Source organism: Pristiophorus japonicus, chromosome 11 (assembly GCF_044704955.1).
Source record: "Pristiophorus japonicus isolate sPriJap1 chromosome 11, sPriJap1.hap1, whole genome shotgun sequence".
NCBI classification, from domain to species: Eukaryota; Metazoa; Chordata; class Chondrichthyes; family Pristiophoridae; genus Pristiophorus; species Pristiophorus japonicus.
In genome coordinates, this window is record NC_091987.1 from 189,528,589 (window position 1) to 189,551,186 (window position 22,598).

The 22,598-nt window shown below is 43.7% G+C and overlaps 1 protein-coding gene across 2 annotated transcripts in view; it reads left to right on the forward strand.

The window, feature by feature from the left end:
• LOC139276410 (beta-galactosidase-1-like protein 2) overlaps positions 1-22,598 on the forward strand; it is a 66,712-nt gene that overhangs the window by 33,825 nt on the left and 10,289 nt on the right. For both annotated transcript variants that reach the window (XM_070894366.1, XM_070894367.1), the window contains 8 exons: positions 341-422; positions 1,049-1,110; positions 3,867-3,948; positions 7,161-7,298; positions 10,623-10,703; positions 12,795-12,901; positions 16,701-16,847; positions 20,513-20,584. In XM_070894366.1, coding sequence (XP_070750467.1) covers positions 341-422; positions 1,049-1,110; positions 3,867-3,948; positions 7,161-7,298; positions 10,623-10,703; positions 12,795-12,901; positions 16,701-16,847; positions 20,513-20,584 — 771 coding nt within the window. The remainder of the gene's footprint in view (positions 1-340; positions 423-1,048; positions 1,111-3,866; positions 3,949-7,160; positions 7,299-10,622; positions 10,704-12,794; positions 12,902-16,700; positions 16,848-20,512; positions 20,585-22,598) is intronic.

The window sequence follows — 22,598 nt, forward strand, 5'->3', positions numbered from 1 at the left end:
CAAAACTTGGCAGCCCGTGTCCTAACTCGCACCAAGACCTGCTCACCCATCACCCACTGTGCTCGCCGACCGACGTTGGCTCCCGGTTTAGCAACGCCTCGATTTCAAATTTCTCATCCTTGTTTTCAAATCCCTCCATGACCTCGCCACTAAGTGTGCTGTATATTTTCAAGGACTAAATGTGAGCCTCCAGCAATATGTGTGTTTCATCCCTTAAAACCATTCAAAGCTGAAACAGTGACTGCTGCACATTGCATGTATTGTGCAGGCCACACATTTGAGGTCCTTGTTGGCAGTTTGAATAAACAGACCAAAGTAATGTTTGTTTTATTCCTGAAAGGCCCTGTTGAGCAGAGGGATAGTGGAATTATTGATGACTTCGGACAACAAAGACGGATTAAGCAAGGGTTCAATCGCAGGAGGTACGTATCAACTCGGGGATTAGGGCGATGAATGATTTCATACATTTTTAATAATTATTGCGCAGGGAATACAAGTTGAAATAAAAATCAGACTTCCACAGTTGTGTATGAAACAGCTGCCATTAATTTTCTATTTTTCAGCTATAAACTATCAGTATTGCAAAAAGTATCTGACATAGTAAACATCTTCATTCAAGTGGCTCATTGAAACCTGCTTTGTCCAGACACCCTACCACTTTATTTTTAATAAGATTACCCAATCTATGTGTGGGTCCTTATCCACCAGATTGAAAGTATTGAGACGAATGCTCATTTTGGTGTTTGAAAAGTGGTGGTGGGTGTGAGAGGAAGGATGTAAGGTTCAAAATGCAGCTGGATGCGATCATGAGGGAGTTAGGGTGCAAAGGGTTGAACTTCATTGGACCTAATGGCCTTTCTCATGCTTGACTCTTGAGTCTTGTACTCCAGACTGCACTGTTACCTTCCCTTACTTAGACAAGCACATGATGTACACATGGAAATCTTTGCAATATACAGTATTGTCATCTTGCATAGTGAGGTGAAAAAGTGAATTTTCTGTTAGTGTGAACGTGTTGCATTGCTAATCTATTTTGATACTCTTACAGCTTTACCAACTATCAACTTTCAGAAGCTGGATTCTGGACTATCGCTTCTGAAAAACCTAAAAGTAAGATTTTTTTTCTTTATATTCTTGTTTACGTGGTTGAAAGTTTCTTTTGTGGCAAGGTCCGACAATGCCCCTTGCTCCGAGAACTTATTCTTGCATCCTCTCTAATCCATCGTTATAAAGAAAAACGGCATGGTCAGGCAACTCGATGACCATTTGAGTTCAGGGATGATGAGACATAAGATTTCAGCGCTGGGCTGCGGCTCCTGGTACCTCTACAGTTCACTGCTTTTCAAGGGGGGGCTGAGGTGTTGGCAGTAGGGCCTGAGTAGCAACGGAGAATGTTTTAGTGTATGTGTACTGGCCGTGGAAACAACATGTAAAGGCCAAGTGCATTTGGAAGATTATCCAATTAGAGCTTTTGGAGTAACTATTTGAAGATAAGGCCATGTCAGGGTCTTATCCCAGAATATTCCTTTAATTTGGAAACTGTATTTCTAACATAATGTAGAAGGTGTTAAAATGTGTATCCTGACACACATGCTGTGTTGGTGATTGTGCTATAAGCAGGATACATTATAGTGTTACATTATAGTAAAACTGTTGGATCATGTCAAAACTGATTATTTTAACCCGGTATAGCTCGTTGGTGCGACTGCATTTAGAAAGTGTTCGGCAGCCTTACAATCGCAAACAATTTGATGCATTGCAAAGGGTTTAGAGCAGACCAGCAAGGATGATCGCAGATTGGCAGCAAACGTGGTCCAGGCTTTTAAAATTCTTTAAGGAATGGTTTAACATAGATGCAACTAGGTTATTCGATTTGGGCCGTGACCTTTAAGATGGTAAGTATAAAAATAATGAGCCTCAATCATGACTCGAAATCAAAAGGATTTTCTTAAGTTCAACAGCTTTAAAAAGGAGAAGAGTGAATATCAGTGTAAGGATGAGATTGGGGATTATAGTAACCCACAATTTCAAATAATCAAATGTTTTCTGGAACATGATGATTCCCTGGGCTGCTGAGACATGGAAATACTTTATTAAGGAAGGCAACTGGTGAAGGCTGAAGAATGTAGATCGATTTTGTTAAGTGTTGTTTGAAGGCACCAGCCCAAAGGCTCAGGCCCATGTTTGTGCGTGGTCTGCAGAGCTTTGGTGGTCGAATGGCATTTTGTTCCCCTTTCTATTTAGGATATACAAATTCTTTGAAGTTACACTCAGTGGGAAACCGTACACGTTGATGTACTGTATTTAAAAATAACCCCTGCAGATGTGAAACCATTCTATTCTCGAGTGTTCAGATGTTGTCAGCTTTGTGATTTTCTGCTAGTAAAAGATTACAAACGTCGATTGAGAACATTTGTAGGTCTGGAACAACCTTCTGTGAGCATAGGCTTTAGCAATTCAGACTCTGAGCCTCCCAACAGCCAAGGACTCAGTAATAGCATAGCTTGGTACAATATTAAACTACAAAATCTAGAGGGTCCAGGTTGGATTCTTGGTTTTCAATGCTCTCAGCCAGGCAATGGTCGGGATGCGAGAGTTAGCCTCAGAGCCTTGGGCTGGGATGGGTAAAATAATCTGCAATTGATTGCTATCCAGGGAGGTTTGTGTGTGAGCGAGCGTGCGTGCGGTTGTGATGCCTTCCCCAGTCAAATAGTGTGCCAGTATTCACTGTTTAAACTGACAAGTGAAAAATTGCCAGTGTAATGAGGTACCACAGAGCAGTCAGTATTATGGAAACAGACCTCACTAGAGAATAGGCACCTTCAAGAAAGGAAGAGAGAAAGGGGAAGAAGATTGAATGTTAATAATAAAACGTGGCAGCAGAACGTCGCACTCTCTGACTAGTTGCCAGTAACTCTCCTGCGTGATGCGCTCTCTCTGGGAGAATTTTCTCTGTTGTATTTTGTAACTTATGAATTTGACACATTGGGGCCGAAATTCAGGGTCTGTATAAGGCCCGTAACTGTCGTTTTGCGGCGGCCTTGCGATGGAATTGAGTGGCCGCCCCGATCCACATTCACCTCGGGTGGTCCACGCTTCTGCCCCGCTGCTGCGGACCACCCCAAGCGCGTCATCAAAGCGCGCACTGCTGCTCTCCCGCACCTGCAGTACATTCCGTGCGAAATTTACCTCAACAAATCCACGAGCCGCCGCCTGGTGCGCCCGATAGCTGCTTCTCGTGGTGCACCTGTTTTTCGGTGTGTGAGCCACGGCGGCCCTTCAAGGGGAGCACGCAATGCCGTGGCCGCCGTGTTGTTTTTTTGCCGGACGACTTCCCGATCGGCCGGACAGTTATGACCCCGGGTTTGACTGGGCCGCCAACAGGCAGCCTGGCACCCGCTGGCCCGGCAGAAACCCTCCCTGGTGGCCCTGTGGCCAAACCTTTATAAAAAAAAAAAAAAAAAAAAAAAATGCTGATTCTTTCCCCTTTAAATGAGGGGAGAGACGCGGTGACGCACACGCGCGCTGACATCACCACCGCTCCGCTGCTGAGTGACAGCAGAGACTCAGTCCCACCTCAACTTCTGCCCCCTCACCAGCACTTACCGTCACACTTCCACCCCCTTAATGACCGATTTCTGGTCTTCTCGGAAAAAATGACAAAGACCTGAATATGGATCAAGAGTCGACCTCTTCCGAGATGGCGGTAGAAACACTTAAAAAAATCGGACGTGTGCCAGCTTTCTGGCGCGTCTGAATTTCGGCCCCGTAAAGTGAAATCCATGTATTACTGAAATCCATGTATTACTGAAATCCATGTATTACTGCATGAATCATGTACCCAGTCATTTTCTCTCTCTTTTTAGCCTGGCAAACCTAAGATGGTAATGGAGTACTGGTCTGGCTGGTTTGATCACTGGGGAGGCAATCATCACATCTTTCAGGAAGGTATGTGCTTTTGTTTGAGCATTTTTGCGTATCAGTTTGTCTCTCTTTCCTTTCGTTGGCCTCATTTTAGTCAATAATTTATTCTGCCCCTTCAAATATCGACGCTAAATATTGCGAAAGTGGGAGTTGCTGAGTGCAGTTTACTGTTGGTTTTGCTGGGTTTTATTTTTGAGAGTTTTGTGTTGGCCTATTTGGCATAACAATAAAGCCCATGTAACTCCTTGTCCTGGTAATAATGTTACTGGCAGATTACAAGCTCGTCATGGAAATTTAAAAGTGTGAAATTGGCTCTTGGCTCCCCCTTGTGATAACTTCTCACTTTACAGTCACCAAGAACACGACTACAGTGAGATTATACCCAAACCTTTACAACAGTAATGAATTGGTACATCTTAGTGGGATTCTCGACTGCCTTTTCTGTACACGGCCAAATGCAGCACTCCTACAGCAGCCCCAGCTGAGTGTAAGAAAATATACAACAACAGTCACTTCACCTGCATAGACATGGGTATGAAAGAAAAGCAGGAAAGAACTTGCATTTATATAGCGCCTTTCATGACTACAGGACATCCCAAATCACTTTACGGCAATAAATGCGACATTTGGAGTGTAGTCACTGTTGTAATGTTGTCAACGTGGCAGCCAGTTTGCGCACAGCAAGTTCCCACAAACAGCAATGTGATCATAGAAACATAAAAAATAGGTGCAGGAGTAGGCCACTCGGCCCTTCGAGCCTGCACCACCATTCAATAAGATCATGACTGATCATTCACCTCAGTATCCTTTTCCTGCTTTCTCACCATACCCCTTGATCCCTTTAGCCGTAAGGGCCATATCTAACTCCCTATTGAATATATCCAATGAACTGGCATCTACAATTCTGTGCGGTAGGGAATTCCACAGGTTAGCAACTCTCTGGGTGAAGAAGTTTCTCCTCATCTCAGTCCTCAATGGCTTACCCCTTATCTTTAGACCATGTACCCTGGTTCTGGACTTCCTCAACATCAGGAACATTCTTCCTGCATCTGACCTGTCCAGTCCCATCAGAATTTTATATGTTTCTATGAGATCCCTTCTCATTCTTCTAAACTCCAGTGAATAGAGGCCCAGTCGATCCAGTCTCTCCTCATATGTCAGTCCTGCCATCCCGGGAACCTTCGCTGCACTCCCACAATAGCAAGAACGTCCTTCCTCAGATTAGGAGACCAAAACTGAACACAATATTCCAGGTGAGGCTTCACTAAGACCTTGTACAACTGCAGTAAGACCTCCCTGCTCCTATACTCAAATCCCCTAGCTATGAAGGCCAACATGCCATTTTCCGCCTTCACCGCCTGCTGTACCTGCATGCCACCTTTCAATGACTGATGTACCATGACACCCAGGTCTCGCTGCACCCCTCCCCTTTTCCTAATTTGCCACCATTAAGATAATCTGCCTTTGTGTTTTTGCTTCCAAAGTGGATAACCTCACATTTATCCACATTATACTGCATCTGCCATGGGTTTGCCCACTCACCTAACCTGTCCAAGTCACACTGCAGCCTTTTAGCATCTTCCTCACAACTCTCTCTGCCACCCAGCTTAGTGTCATCTGCAAGCTTGGAGATATTACACTCAATTCCCTCATCCAAATCATTAATGTATATTGTAAATAGCTGGGGTCCCAGCACTGAGCCCTGCGCTACCCCACTAGTCACTGCCTGCCATTCTGAAAAGGACCCATTAATCCCGACTCTCTGCTTCCTGTCTGCCAACCAGTTCTCTATCCATGTCGGTACATTACCACCAATACCATGTGCTTTAATTTTGTACACCAGTCTCTTGTGTGGGACCTTGTCAAAAGCCTTTTGAAAGTCCAAATACACCACATCCACTGGTTCTCCGTTGTCCACTCTACCAGTTACATCCTCATGACCTGACAATTTGTTTTAATGATGTTGATTGAGGGATATATATTGGCCAGGCTATCGGGAAGAACTCCCCTGCTCCTCTCCGAAATAGTGCCATGGAATCTTTTACATTAGCCGGAGAGGGCAGATGGTTTAACATCTCATCCGAAAGACGGCACCTCCGACAGTGCAGCATTCCCTCAGCATTGCATTGGAGCGTCGGCCTGGATTATGTGCTCAAGTCCCTGGAGTGGGTTTGGGACAGACCAAGGACTGAAGCTGGGTCTCTGGGAGTCGCCCACTCACTACCTCACCAGGTAGAGCTAGTGGGGAATTGTTTTTCATTTTTAAAAGAAAATCTGTTTAGTAATAGAATTTTAACATTTTACAGCACAGAAGGAGGCCATTCGGCCCGTCGTGCCTGTGCTGGCTCTCTGAAAGTTTCTCCACCTGATCCCATTCTCTGCTCTTGCCCTGTAGCCTTTAAACTGCTTCTTTGTCAAACATTTTTCCTTTTCCCTTTCAAAGCCTTTGATGGATTCCTGGTCGGGCAACCCGTGTCCTAACAAACCTAAAAAAAAGTCTCCTTACCTCTTCCTTTGTTTTTCTAGTGGTGATCTTAAATTGTTGCCCTCTAGTTCCCAACAAACTGTTAATTTGCTTCTCACAATGTCTTTATCCTGCGAGTATTGAACTGTGGTTTCGGGGTATTTACGAGGAACAGCAAGTGATTGCTGCAAGGTAAAAGATGGCTGATTGCATTTGATGGGTGGTCAAATATCCAGTCGTTGTAGTAACACTATCTACAAGTAGTGGTTAGGTGACACTAAGATTTATGCAATTGAAACTGGTAGATTGTGGCAGAGAATGAAGGCTGATGCAGGGAAGGAATTGCATGGTTTTGAAGTCCAAGGAAAAAATGATTGAGTGCGTGGGCATGCAATGAATCTCGGAGGATAGAGTGTTTATTTATAGCTTAGGAGGAATAAATGAGGAAAGTTAAGAGGAGCATCGATCATGGTAGTATAGATAAAATAGGGAAAGATAAGCCTGGTTACAACAGAAAGAGGCAACGTTGGATGGTAGAGATGGATCTCTCGATAATACAAGCATCAATCTGCCTACACTACTTTTCTATACAAATATAAGCCTTGTACTTCAGTAGATCTGTGTTATGTTTTTCTGTTATGTTTCTCATACTTTTGGTTATATGTATTGCAAAGCCACTGTGTACTTTAGGAAAAGATTGTATTTGAGCCTTGACAGATATATTTCTTCTCTATCTCACGCCATGAGGATGTTACGTTGATTTCTTCCACAGGAATATTGAATACCATTGCGGCACTTTTAAACGAAGGCGTTTCTATCAATCTCTACATGTTTCACGGAGGGACTAACTTTGGCTTTATGAACGGTGCTCAGGACTTTGGCACCTTTATTGCTGATGTCACCAGCTATGGTGAGTACACAAGAAAGACTATAACAAATAGGAGCAGGAGCAGGCCATATGGCCCTTCGAGCCTGCTCCGCCATTCAGTAAGATCATTGCTTCTTAAGGTCAACAGTTGAGGTGTTGTCAGACTTCCTCAATGGTTTGGTAACTGTTCATTTTAGGTCAAAGTCTTAACAGGATTCTCTAAGCAAATTGGGGAAGTCGGTCCCGTTTGGCTTCAGAGCTGGATGCTGCACAGGCAAATACTTCCAACTTGCTTTCGGTTTCTCCATGTTAAGGGATAGAAATTGGCCAGCTTTGCGCCCATTTTTTCGGTGATATTTTGATATTAAAAGGTGCTCACCAAAATTGTGCGTCGACGGTTTTGAAATACCGCTGAAAAGCGGACCGCTGCCGTGCAACGCCAAAAAACGTGATATCGCTTTAAATTGGCCATTCGGCGCACCTGTATTCTGTGGGGAAAAAAAACACCTGAGAAAAGCCTGCATTGCAGCCTCAGAAGACCTGCAAAAAAGCTAAGTTAAAGTTTTTTTTTACTTCTTTTGCAGCCAATCTTGTAAATGTGATTTTTTTTGTTTTGCAATTTTTTGTTTCCCCCCCCTCCCTCCCAGGACCTGTCTTTTTAGCAGTAATCAGCCTCGGGCTAAAGTTGGTTAGGACCATGGTTTCCATTGTGAATCCTCATGCAATGCCGATTTTGTTGCCAATTTTATCCCTTTGGAAAACAAAAGGTATTTGTAACGGTATTTTTGTGCAAAAATGCCAAAAAAATACCGCTATCGCCAAAAGACCAATTTCTAAGCGTTATTAGAGCAGGACCACTTTTCAATTCGCTTGAATGGGGGAAAATCAGACAACCGCAAACCATTTGTTGAAATGTCTTCAATGAAAGCAAAAGTTGCTATGTGCTTTTTCAGCATCTGTTTACTGATGCGATGAGAGCAATCACACCCGAGACCTTCCTTAGCCTGTGGGGCTCAGCGTCACGTTGGGCATGGCCTTGGGGCCTTCAGCAACTCAGCCAACAGGCAAGTCCTTTCCCAAAAACGTGAAAGCAAAATTAAAAAGCTGAGAACCAAGCACACTGTGTACATCTTGAATCCACAGTTGGAAATACTGTCCATAGTTAAATAAAGCTGGGCAACAGGAGAGGTTATATTTCCCTCTAATAGCGCACTACTGAAGGTGTTTGTGCAAACTTCCTTTGTGCGCTATTTTGAGTCATTTATGATTGTGTTAAATTAAAAAAGTAACAAAGGCCGTTTACACAGGTACATTAAACAAGTGCCCCACCAGAGGAAGTTAAATCCTAAAGTATTTGTAAAAATTTTTGGAAGTGATCACATTCTGTGGCAGAAAGGTCCATTTGACCATCTGTAGTCTGCGTGATAGTTTGGTGGTCAAATGTCATAGAAACATAGAAACATAGAAAATAGGTGCAGGAGTAGGCCATTCGGCCCTTCTAGCCTGCACCGCCATTCAATGAGTTCATGGCTGAACATGCAACTTCAGTACCCCATTCCTGCTTTCTCACCATACCCCTTGATTCCCCTAGTAGTCCTTCTGGACTCTAAAGAAATCTAAACTTGAAAATAGAAAATGCTGGAAAAACACAGCAGGTGCATCGCCGTCTAGAAAAAGGGAAGACGTCTTGAATGGAGATCTTTCATCAGACCTCCTACATTAAGACGGACTGCAGCGGTTCAAGGAGGTGCTCACCACCACCTTCTCAAGGGCAGTTAGGGATGGGCAATAAATGTTGGCCGTGCCAGGGTCTCCCACATCCCAGGAACTAATTTGGAAAAGACAAAAGAGCCCCTTTAAAGGAGTGAGCAAAGCAGAGACAGGAGGCGAGAACAGGAGAGTGGACAGATATGTTACAACGAGGTAGCTGATACTTTTAATAGCTGTAAACAGATATATAAAAAAAGATAGAAAGAGGTGCAAAGTCCTATGTGAAAAATGCATTAGAAAAATTAAAAAATGACTAAAGGCTGGGGGAAAATGAACAGGTAACTCGCATGACATGAATGTTGGGTAAACATAGAAAATAGGAGCAGTAGTAGGCCATTCGGCCCTTCGAGTCTGCACCGCCACATGTCAGATGAAGGTCGGGTAAACATAGGTTTTTCCTTTTGTTTCTAATGAAAATGTGTCTATCCTGAGAGGCAAGTATCTGAAATTATCTTGGAAATCTTGCCATGTTTAGTCTCAGTCAGGTGACCTATTTGCTTGGATCGTCTGCAGAAGGCTGTTCTGTACTCGAGTATAGATCCTTTGGTCTGCTGGATTCTGGCTCCAGCACTTGAACATGCTGGTCAGAGCCTTTCATTTGCATTTGAGTACCATCATCCTCATCATTCAGGAACGGGAAGGATGCTGGTGCCTGGTCAGAAGAATGTCAGTGACCTGCTGTAATATATTTGCTTCATGGGTTCTTTGCTTAAGAATTCAGAGCAACACACTGCTTTTAAGAACTAGTTGGTTTATTAGCAAAGGTTTAACAATCACACTACACATTGCCAGTTCATCCACTAGGCTCATAATTGCATACCTCATCGTGGATGACCTAGACCCAACTGCCTGGGGTTTTATTGAGTCTTGTGAACAGCATGTGTCTGGCTAAGCAACAGCTCTACAAACCTGTGAGCATAGTCACAGGTGCATACATTACACCTGCCACATAAGTTGTTGGAGTGGGTCTTCCAGTCTCCTGAATCTGCTTTTAAATTTGCACCAATTGAAACATCTTTTATCAACAACAACTTGCATTTATATAGCGCCTTTAACATAGTAAAACGTCCCAAGGTGCTTCACAGGAGTATTATCAAACAAAATTGAACACTGAATAAGGAGATACTGGGACAAATAGTCAGAGGTAGGTTTGAAGGAGCACCTTAAAGGAGGAGAGAGCTGGAGAGGTTTAGGGAGGGAATTCCAAAGCTTAGCCTGGGGAGCTAAAGGCACAGCCCCCAATGGTGGAGCGATGTAAATCAGGCAGGAATGCGTAAAATTATCTTTTTTAAATTGTCTTTTTTGAGGTTTGAAGGAGTGCTTTTAATCTAAAGTGCTCTCCATACCCAACCATCATTTACTTCTAGATTTTAATTGTGGGTCCTTTCTTCCCTCAGTCAAATCAGATGTTTATAGTTGCATTTCCCAATTCTGTAGTTGAGCTCCATGCTGCACTGAATAGCCTCGCTCATTATTAATCTGCAACTAACTCACTGACAAAGGTCAGAGTTCACGTGTGTTTTTTTTTAGTACAGAATAATGTTGAACCTATTGGTATTTTTTAAAATTCGGCTTCATATTGCTCCTGTGTGCTAGATTACGATGCACCCTTGTCAGAAGCAGGAGATTGCACAAAGAAATACTTTGGAATTCAGGAACTCTACAGCAAGTACTTGGGTAAATACACTTTACTTTACTTTTGTGAATTTTGCACTATTTGTTGCAAAAACCAAGTCCACAAATGTGTTTGTCCAGCAGCCTAGGCATGTAAAACGGATATCAGACCACATTTGTGCTTTTTGACTAAGATTGCATCTGAGATTGGTTTACCTCAGGAAATAATGACTCACAATCTTTCCAATTCTCTCTACCTCGTTTTGAAAAATTTTGATATGTAAAGAGCACAAAGTCTGGTGGGCAATTGAAGGGGTTAAATTCAATTTCACCTGTAATTTTTTTTGTGCGTGGTCCCTTTAATAGGCTGCGCGGCACATTCACATTTTTGCACGTGCGCGGTTTGTTGAAAATTGGTGAGCGGCCTGTGATGGACCTCCAGACCGCGATGCAGCTTAGCAGGAACGTTGGTGAAATTGTCACTCGGCTCCCTCCTGTAATAACTTGTCCCTGTTTAATCTTCCCTCTTCGCATTACGTGAGTGGAACGTAATATGAATAGTCATATATAAATACAGGTATGGTAGCATAGTGGTTATGTTACTGGACTAGTAATCCAGAGGCCTGGACTGATGATCCAGAGACATGAGTTCAAGTCCCACCACAGCAGCTGGGGGAATTTAAATTCAATTAATAACTAAATCTGGAATTTAAAAACCGCAAATACCATGAAATTATCGGGTTGCCGTAAAAACCCATCTGGCTCACTAATGTCCTTTAGGGTAGGAAATCTGCCGTCCTTACCCGGTCTGGCCTATACATGACTCCTGACCCACAGCAATGTGGTTGACTCTTAATTGCCCTCTGAAATGGCCTAGCAAGCCACTCAGTTGTATAAGGCGGCTCACCACCACCTTCTCAAGGGCAATTAGAGATGGACAATAAATGCTGGCCTTGTCAACAACACTCACATCCCATGAATAAGTAAAAAAAAAAAGTCAGATAGAAGATGTAGAACATGCTTTCTGAAAGCATGGTGACTTCATTTCCCTGCTTGTGTCTGTAAACCTTAACTTTGAAGTTTGTTCCTTAAAAACACATTTCATTAGGTGACTAGGAGCTGTGTCTGAATCATGGTCACACTGCTGGGAGTAAAGTATCCGCTCTGGTACCCAATGCACAAAGTGCCCATAATTTATCATTGGATTGGTGATTACAGATTGGGCAGGTTTCCTGAGTGGCTGGTGTGAGAACGATTGCACTGGGAGGGAGAATTTGGATTTAAGGCATAATGTGTGAGAAGGTTTACTCTGCAATTAATCTCTGCCATAGCTGGCTTTGGAATGATTGATGATCTCAACCCTCTGCCTTCTCCTATTCCGCCCATGTCACAGCTTGAGTTTGACACTGCGTTACCCTCACATTGGAATTTCTCACGCATTTTGAATGCAGTTTTAGGAATTTAAATTAGAGGTGGTGAATTTAATCTGGGGTCATGTGACATCAGCATGCCTGCCAGTTAAAATAATCAATTCAAACAACAATTTGGAAAGAAAGAAAAAAGTGACTTGCATTTATATAGCGCCTTTCACGACCACCAGACGTTCCTAAGTGCCTTACAGCCAATGAAGTACTTTTTGGAATATAGTCACTGTTGTAATGTAAGAAACGCGGCAGCCAATTTGTACACAGCAAGCGCCCACAAACAGCAATGTGATAATGACCAGATCATCTGTTTGTGATGTTGATTGAGGGATAAATATTGGCCAGGCCACAGGGGATATTCTTGGAAATAATGCCATGGATTATTTTACATCTACCTGAGAGGGCAGTTTGGGGCCTCGGTTTAACATCTCATCTGAAATACGACAGTGCAGCAGCACTCCTTCAGTACTGCACTGGGAGCATCAGCCTAGATTTTGCGCTCAAATCTCTAGAGTGGAACGTGAACTCACGACCTTCTAACTCCGAGGCGAGGGGATGCTACCCACTGAGCCACCGCTGACGCTAAGAGTCAAAAGCCAAACTTATTTCATACAAAATGTTTTATTAGTGCCATTCTTCACCCTAACCCCTCCAAAATGTTTTTATTGACTCTATTAATTTGCAAGTTTAAAAAAAAAAATTAGGCTAATTTTTTTTCATTCTTTCGCAGAAAAAGAATTATCTGAACAACCTACTCAAATGCATAAATCGGAATACAACACTATTCGTCCAAAGGAATACATTCCTTTGTGGGAAGTCCTCCGTCAATTAGAAAAGGTACTTTAGTGACTACGACTTGCTGTGTATCTGTCCGGGCAAATTATACACTGGAGGTGAGTGAAGCTGGTAAAGTTTTGATTCAGGTGATAAGGGACCTGGAAATCTGAACCCCGATCACAAACATGCAGCATTTAGAAATCACTATCGTGGTGGTCACGTCCCGGCAGGGTGTGTTACAAAGTGACTGATTTTCTCCCACATAATAGATTAGAACTTCCAATCTGCAAGTTCAAATATGAACACTGAATGCACTTGCATTGCATTCCTATGCATCCTATCGGTACACCGATGTTAACCTGTTTAAAACAAACAGCAACGGTAACCAATCAGAAGTTTTATCCAAGCGAGTCCCCAGCTGTAATGTATTTGCTTCATGGGTTCTTTGCTTAAGAATTCATAGCAACACATTGCTATTAAGAACTTGTTGATTTATTAGCAAAAGCTTTAACAATTACACTACACATTACCAGTTCATCACCAGGCTCACAACTACCTGCCTCACTGTGGATCCCCTGAACGCAACTGGTTGGGGTTTTATTGAGTCTTTGAACATCACTTGTCTGGCTAAGCCAACTCAACAGCTCTACAACTATTTTTGTGAAACACAAAATCAAATGCCCCTTATTGAAGGGGAACTAGAACTGACAAATTAACAAATTAAACTTTGGAACGTTAAACCAATCAAATTAGAATTTGGTTGCCGGGGGTGATGATGCACTCCAGTCCCTCTGGTGCCTACCTCTCGCGGAAGGCTGCGAGCGTACCGGTGGACACCGCATGCTCCATCTCCAGGGACACCCTCGAATGTACCCGCAGAAGAGAAGCAGGCAGTTGGGCTGAATGACTCCCTCGACCGCCCGCTGACTGGACTAGCTGATGGTCCCCTTGGCCATGCCCAGGAGCAGTTCTATGAAGAGGCCTTCCGACCTGCCCGCTCCTCTCTGCACAGGATGCCCAAAGATTAGGAGCGTGGGACTGAAGTGCAACCAGAATTTGAGGAGCACAACAGCTCTACAACTTTTTTGTTGTGAAACAAATTAAACAATTAATTCAAGTGCCCCCTGATTAAAAGGGGGGGACACTCAACATTTTTCAAGTGTTCCCTTTTTTTTTAGGGCAGTAAAAAAACACAAATTATACAAGTGCCCCCTGGCTAAAAGGGGGGGACACTAAAACACGGCACAAAAACAAATTAAACTTTAAACATATAAAATCAAATTAAAATTTGGTTGCCAGCAGTGATGATGCACTCCAGTCCCTCCGGCGCCCACCTCTCGCGGAAGGCCACGAGCATACCGGTGGACACCGCATGCTCCATCTACAGGGACACCCTGGCTCAGATATAACTGCGGAAGAGAGGCAGGCAGTTGGGCTGAACAACCCCCTCGACGGCCCGCTGCCTGGACCGGCTGATGTCCTCCTTGGCCGTGCCCAGGAGCAGTCCTACGAGGAGGCCTTCTGACCTGCCCGCTTCCCTCCGCACAGGATGCCCAAAGATCAGGAGTGTGGGGCTGAAGTGCAACCAGAATTTGAGGAGCTCAACAGCTCTACAAACCTGTGAGCATACTCGCAGGTGCATACATTACACCCAAATCACTCATTTCTTCAGGAGGACGTGCCAAGCAGAGACAAGGAATTCTAGTGAGTGTACAGCAACATCCGAAGGCAAGTAACCTCAGCCCAATCTCGCCCACCCTCATGGAGCTGCTTCCAAGGCATTGTTGCAGAAGCCTGGCGTATGCCAGCTCTCAGCTGATCAATGATTTGTGAGGAGCTAAAAACATGAGGTAAAGTAAATGAGGAAGAGAGTCTGATACCTCCCAGCTCACATGGGGTTGCATCTGTGGAAATGAGACCATCTGATTAAAGAAAGACTTGGATTTATATAGCGCCTTTTACAACAACTGAATGTCTCAAAGTGCTTTACAGCCAATGAAGTACTTGTGGAGTGTAGTCACTGTTGTAATGTGGGAAACACAGCAGCCAATTTGCACACAAGCAAGCTCCCACAAACAGCAATGTGATAATGACCAGATAATGTTTTTTTTTTGTTATATTGTTTGAGGGATATATATTGGCCAGGACACCAGGGGAGAATTCCACTGCTCTCTTCGAAATAGTGCCATGGGATCTTTTTATGTCCACTTGAGAGAACAAAGAGCCTCAGTTTAACGTCTCACCCAAAAGACGGCACCTCCGACAGTGCAGTGCTCCCTCAGCACTGCACTAGTGTGTCAGCCTAGATTTTTTTTTGTGCTCAATCCTGGAGTGGGACTTGAACCCACAACCTTCTGCCTCAAAAGCGAGAGTGCTGCCCACTGAGCCACAGCTGACATAGCTTTGCATGGCCTTAATGCCTGAAGTTTCTAATGCAAGAGCCACAAATCCATTGTTTAAAATAAAATTGAAATACAAATATTTAGATTTTTTCCAAAGTATATGAATTCCCCAATGTGGTATCGATTCTGATTTTCTATCCTGCACGGTATCATTTGTCCCACAATCCAATAATTAATTAACCACAATGTTAATTTGCTTGCACATTTTACATTTCAAAGTTATTTGAACAAACTGAATATGTACTGTGGGTTTCCCTGAACCAATGATATTGCAGTGAGCTGGTTGATGTTCCTTTATATAACTGCAAGTCCTGTCTTTGTGAGTGCCACCCTTGAGATTTGAATTCATCAGAACATAATGAGTTTACCAGCAATAAATTCTGCATTGATCGTAATGCCACTCCCTTCCGAGAAAGCTACTAATTCCTATCCTGCGCTTTCCAGTGATGACATCTCTGTCTGTGGCACTCGCCTTCTTCCTGATTTAGTAATGTGTTTAGGTCTGTGTGCTGGCTTGCTAGACTGCGTCAGAGCGCACCAGTACTCAACCACATAGTGTGAGTAATGCGTTTTTAAAGTTTTCATGGTCATTATATCTGGTGCTAGCTGAGAAATGACCAGATTTATTGAATTGACTTCTCTTTCCATGGTGGGATTTGAACTCCTAACCTACGCCAGCGCACATGTTCTAGTCTGTTTGGCTTAATACTGCAGCAAGAGGTGCCTTAACACACAAGGTCAGCGGGGCGAACTCACAAAGTTTCTTAACTCTTGCTGTTGGAGGTTTGCAAATGTTAACCCCGAGCATGCTGTGGATGGGGTTACTGGGTATCTCTTGTGGCAGACAGGTTTGAACTATACGCAGATGTTTTTACAGAAGTAACACGTGCTGTTGATTCCTGGATTCTTTTACCTCAATCTGGTTCAGTAAAATTACTGAGTTGAATACCTCTTGTGCTTTGAACAAAGCAGTCTTTATTTTACCGGTCGGCAAGACTTATCAGAAAGAGGAAATACATTCTCGATCGAGCGTACACACTCCCTACGGATAAGTGAAGTTACATCGTAAAGCGACAACAGTTATACATTCTCGGCAAAAGATAACAAGATAGGGCTAGAGTGACATCCTAGTTCAACCTATCTCTTTTGGTCCCTCTTTCCCTTTGTCCACTCATAAGCCGACCTAAGTATGGTCTGATTTTAAACAAAGACCTTCTGTTAATGTTTCAGGTTAATAACATGATTTAATAAGACCTTGAGGTTTTTCTGCAAGCTGTGGGTTTTGTTTCAATATGTGTTAGTGTTGTAACATTTCGCAGTCTCGAGTCCGAGATGTCATGGCTATTCCTCCATGAATTCTTTGTTAGCTTATACTGTCCCTATACAATTCCCATGTTCTCAACTTCAATGTCTCTATACATTTTAAACATTCACAGTGCCATTGTCTTCTTTTGCAGCCAATTGAAAGTGAAAGGCCTATTAATATGGAAAACCTTCCAATCAACAATGGCAGTGGGCAAGCCTATGGCTACACGCTATATAACACAGTAATAACCAGTGGAGGAGTACTTCGCTCAGAGCAGAATGTGCGTGACAGAGCACAGGTAAACAAGAAGTCTGTTTTTGTACAGTTTTGGTGAATATTTATACTCGTCCGAGGTGAGGGATGACAGTGCTGAGGAAGATCCATTTTTCAGCACTTAGTATTTTGCACTCGCAAGTCAGGTGGTGGAGAAAGAGAACGGTGCAGATAGAGGTCGTACATATATTAAGGCATCACTCCTCCGGAGGACCTTCGAGCACACATTGTTTGCATTAAAAATAAAAATGCTGCCAAATTTTGAATTTAGCATATTTCCTACTCCTGCTGAGCACCCTGCTATCGATTGCAGTAGAGAAGTAGTTCACGTGCAATTTAATAGCCATCTCCCCTAGTTTTAGCAACACTACACACAGGATGCACAGACTCACCTTCCACCCAGTGTTGCTTAGGGCACAAATGATGGGAAACATGGTATTTCCTTTATATACTTATCGGCGAACTGTGATTGTCCATATATGGGCGGATGGAGTATGTGCATGTCTTCACTTTAAAGTGACACTATGACTGGTTGGGAAAAAGGGGCAGAGACCCAGCATAACCCGGTCCCACTGGACATTCCACCTCCCCGCCCAAATAATGGCATTTTGATGCCGATTTAATTGAGGAAATTCAAGGCCGAGAGGTCCTGCATGTAGCAAGCACTTTATATTTGTAGCACTAAATCCCTGTTGCACTCCCTTTTGTTGATGTGAATTGAACTGTGGCAAAACATCATCTGTTCCCACTCATTACGAGCAGTGTCATGGGAGATCCACTAAAGTGCATGTTTGTTTATTTTTCTGCTCTCTTTCCGAAGCAGCAGCTGCTGGTAATGGTTCTGCTGTTGCCATTTACACCTCCTCTAGACTCCTCTTTAGCTTCTTTACTTGTCCCATTACCGTCTCCATTTGCCTCGGGCCATCATCCCTGTTGTCATTTAATCTCTCCTACATTCCACCTATCACAGAGCTTCCCTTTTGTTCTTTCCTCCCCTCCCCTCCCCCTCCCTGCTCCTTTTCCTTGTTTGTACTTGACTTAAAACCTGTTGTATCTCTAACATCTTCCAGTTCTGGCAAAAGCTCTTCGGCCTGAAACGTTCACTCTGTTTCTCTATACAGCTGCTGCTAAACACAAGAGCTTATCTGTTGTAAATTTGAAACACTATTTCAGTGGAGTTATTTTCACCCATCTTTTTAAAAAAAACCCAGTGGGAATCAGGCATTTCATTCTGGAATTAATATTTCCATACTTGTAGGGCAGTTCACACTGACTTGGGTGCAAGCTTCGTTGCAAGCTTAAGTCAGATGGATGGTGAATCCAGCTATTTTCAGGATGTGGTCGTGTCATTTTTTTGCTTTGTCCTGGGAATGAGCTAAAACCTATTTTTGAATTGGCTTCGACATCACGTTCTTACTTACTGTAGAAAGTCCGAAGCAGTGACAGTTGTTGACCACCCGGCCTTGATTTGTACGAGGAACTTGCAAAAGCACTAAGTTGCATAAGATGTCCATCGGAAGGAACTGTGGCTGTTACAGATTGACAGTATCTCTGTCCTCTTAAAATTGGCCCATAAATTGCCGAAGCTATTTGTGAGGAAAGTATTCACTGCACATTTTTCGCTATCAGGTGCTGGACTGCTTTCTTCTTTTTTGTTTTGTTGCTTTACACATCAGATTATACTCTCAGTTGTAGTAATGTAGGATCAGGTCTTTATTGAAACTTCATTCCACACAAAACCAGTATGAGTGCTGCTTTTGAGACACACTAACCATGATTCCAGTGTGAGCTACTAAAGCAGTGTTCACTTATATTTCTTATACTAATTTTGCCTTTGATCACTACATTCCATGCATACTATCAATAAATCATGGTACAACAAAGGTACATACAAATGCTAACAGAACAATAATGTAAACTAAACAACCAGGCACTCAACTCTCCTGTAATTGCTTTATTGCCGCAATCAACTCTTGCCATCTATTTTATTACTATAATATACAGGTGACCAAATTGACAAATTCGAATATAGCTGAATGACTCTCTCTCCTTCTCGTATCATCTTTCCTGTGAGCACATCCTCTGCTTTGACCTTGTACCCAATCTACAACCCATGCTCATCAGAAAGCTATTTGAATTTTTAACTCCGCATGTGTTCTCACCGTCTGCGCAAAGTGAACACCGAGGTATTCGGGTAATACGGACTTTCGCTCCCACATCAGGCTTTGAATGTTTGAATCTTTTTATGCCGTTACATCTGCAGGTGGAGAGTGTGGTTTCACAGTGCCCTCTGATGCATTTCTCAGGTGGTCATGATTTATATGTGAGCTTGGACAGTTAACGCCAGATTTGGGGAGAGGGAAGTGAGATTAGTTTTGGATTGCTCTAGTAAAGAGCTGGCATACGAACGATGAGATGAATGGCCTACACCTGAGCTGTAAACCTCTCGTTCTATGGACTGTTACAGCCAGGAATGCAATGATAACAATCTCCTCGGTTAAATTGATTGCCCAATTCTAAACTTTTGTATCCATTAATCGGAAAAATACAGAAGAATAGTTTTCTGCTTTACCCAGTTTGGGCAGACATTTTAAACCCTGGGGTTTAAAAATGTAAAGATTGCAAACCCACCTCTAACGCGCCCACAGTTTCACAGAGGCAGGTTGGGGAGTGGGTGTCTAACCTGCTCTCCAGAGGTAGGTCCATCATTTCAATATTATCACGATGCCTCAAATTGAACCAGAGTTGAGCTTAAGGGAGGCGAGAAAGGCTGGATCCATCAGTTAAGTGCCTTTACAGCACAGCTTATGGGCCTGGAGGAGCAAGAGTTGCCCCTTTCCCAACAAGATTATCTGCTTCCCTCTCCATGATCAGAAGGTGTATCTACTTGTGCTCCCCACTCCTCCTGTTCCCCACCCCCTGCCCCGAAGGACCTCTGGACAACCACCACTTCTGGGTTTACTGGCCGCTACAGACCCCTCTCTCCCCTAGATGTCGGGGCCGTTGTTGCAGCTGAATTTTACATGTTCATGGTCTTACTCTGAACTTGGATAAAGCCACGCTCAATCCCACCAGCCACTATGGTTTCTAGGGATCTGTAGCAACAGCCACAGACCTCTCTGGACTGATACTAAACCCATATAGGACACAAGAGCTAGATGATGCTGCGACAGTAACATGTAAAGCAGATTACAAAAGCAATCTCCATCACCGTTGCTTATTCCAGCCACACCCCACTGACTATGATAGTGGAGAATATGCTGGTCCTTAAGCAAAGATCATGTCTATACTATCGGGTATATAGGTGGGAGGCTGAAACTCCAGTGAGGAGAAGGGGGGGGGATACTTTAGCAGCTCTGTGAGGCATTGGACACTCAGACTGTACTGGCTACCTTTAATTTCAGAAAAATCTGAGTTTGACCAGCACTGTGCTAACCAGTTTGCTTGGTTGGAAGAAACCAAAAATACATCATGCGAGGCATCCTATTAAAGGAAACGTGAAGGGGAAGCCATAGCTTGCTGGGGGTATTAAAATGTACTCCAACAGTAGGCATTCATAGTGCTTTTCCTGCGTTAGATTGCTCCTGTCACTGCTGTACTCCCTCTTCTGCTGTGGGGTACGGCCTGTCTTTCACGCACAATTCTCTGGTTTTCTAGTTGCACAGCTGAGTTTATTTTCTGGTGTTTCAGGTGTTTGTTGATGGTCGGTCAATTGGATTCCTGGATTACAAATTTGTGGAATTGACAATCCCAGATGCTACGGTAGGTCCTGTTAAATATCAAGGGGTCGAAATTCAGGTGCACCAGAAAGCTGGCGCCCCTATGAGTTTTGGAGTGGTACTTACCGCCGGAACTCCTGGTGTGCTGAATAGATCCAGTTTCATGACAGTTTTTCAAAGTCCTACAGGAAATGGATCATAGTGGGGTCGGGCCTTAGACTCAAAGCCAAGCTGAGGGGTTAAAAATGGGTCGGTTGGGACCTCCGCCACCATCAGTGGTGGAGTCGTGGTGATGTCACAGCGCGTGTGCGTCACTACGCTCTCTCCCCTCCGTTAAAGGGGAGAGATTCTATCATTTTTTTAATCTTTGGCCACTGGGCCATCAGGCCGGGTTTCGGTCGGGTCAGCGGCCTGGCACCCAAGAGGGGGTGCCAGGCTGACCATTGGCGGCCCGGCCGAACCCGGGGGCAGTGTTTTAACGACCATCGGCAAGTCAGCCGGCAAAAATGTTTCCATTGCTGCCACGGCAGTGGGCCTGCCCCTTTTAAGGGCGGCCGCACTCAGTGCGGAGATGGTGCACCAGCAGAAAAACCTGCCGGGGGCACCGCGTGGTGGGGGGTCGACGACTTCGGCTGAATATCAATAGGTAAGTATTTTAATTGAATAAAATGTGTGGGTGGGGGATGGGGTCTAGGCCGAAAAATCCCCGACCTGAATTTCGGTCGGGTCGGCCTGTTGACCCCAAAGCGGCAGCCATTCAATTTTTAGGACTGGCTGCCGCAAACTGGCATTAACGGGTCTCTGAGATCCTGAATTTCGGCCCCCAAGTGTCCAAAATTTGTTTGTGGATAATGGAACAAATAATTCTTTCGCAATATTGCTCCTTTTGAAGGTTGCAACACATAATCGTGCTTTTATTACTCTTAGTTTCACAAAAGTGGTGACTACACTAAAATAAATCATGTACTTGTATTTATATAAGGCTTTTCATCTCTGGACATCGAAAATTGCTTCACACAATGATTTGCTTTGTTGCTTTATGGGCAAAGATGACAGTCAATTTATATACAGCAAATGAAATAAATGACCAGTTAATCTGTTTCTGGAGGTGTTGAATGAGCGATAAATGTTAGCCACGACACCAGGAGAATTTTACAAATAGTGCCGTGGGATCTTTTACATCCACCTGAACAGGGTTTAAACTCTCATCTGAAAGTCAGTATCTCCAACAATGGAGTACTCCCTCAGTGCTGCACTGTTGTGTTAGCCTAGATTATGTGTTCGAGCACAGGAGAGGGGCTTGAACCTACAACCTTCTGACTCACAATTGGCCAAGAATAATACCTGCCCTCCTGTATGGCTCCGAGACATGGACCATGTACTGTGGACAAGGTGGTAGTTTAAGCACAACACTGGAAAAAGTCAAGTACATAAGTCTGTAGAGTATTTGGTACATCTAGCGAGGAAGTGATTTGAATAACTGGATCATAGAAGCTCTGTTAACTAATAGCTGTTAATCGCAGTAAGCAGAATGAGCGCCATAAACAATTTTCAGTAGCATCTTCAGCAAAGTTTCTGTGAGATTTAAATTGAACCATAAAACACAGGCAGTGCGCAACACTACACTTAACGTGTGCTTCAATTGCTCCAAAAGATCAAGGGTTTACAAGCGCCCCAGTCTGGGCTGCATCGTTTGATAATGGTTAAGAAATGCTGTGCGGTAAATTCTAGCGAAGAGCCCACACAACCTGCTGAGCCTTGTACACAGCCAACGGGCATCGTAAAAACCCACAATCTTCCAGCCATTGATTATAATGTTTGGAAAATCGCAGGCACCATGACATCATTCTGCACTCCCCACCGGTGGTCTGTAGAGCTCTCCAGCAGTATGAGGTCTTGTGGAATGTCCCCTATAGGTTTATTCTGTTAGTAGTTTATAACAAGAGCAATATGTAGAAAAGCAGGATTTCTATGTTTTGGTTTAACACTGCTGTCGTGCCATCTTTTGTATTGTCCATATTTAAATTCTTCAACTGCACAAACCCACGACATTGTGA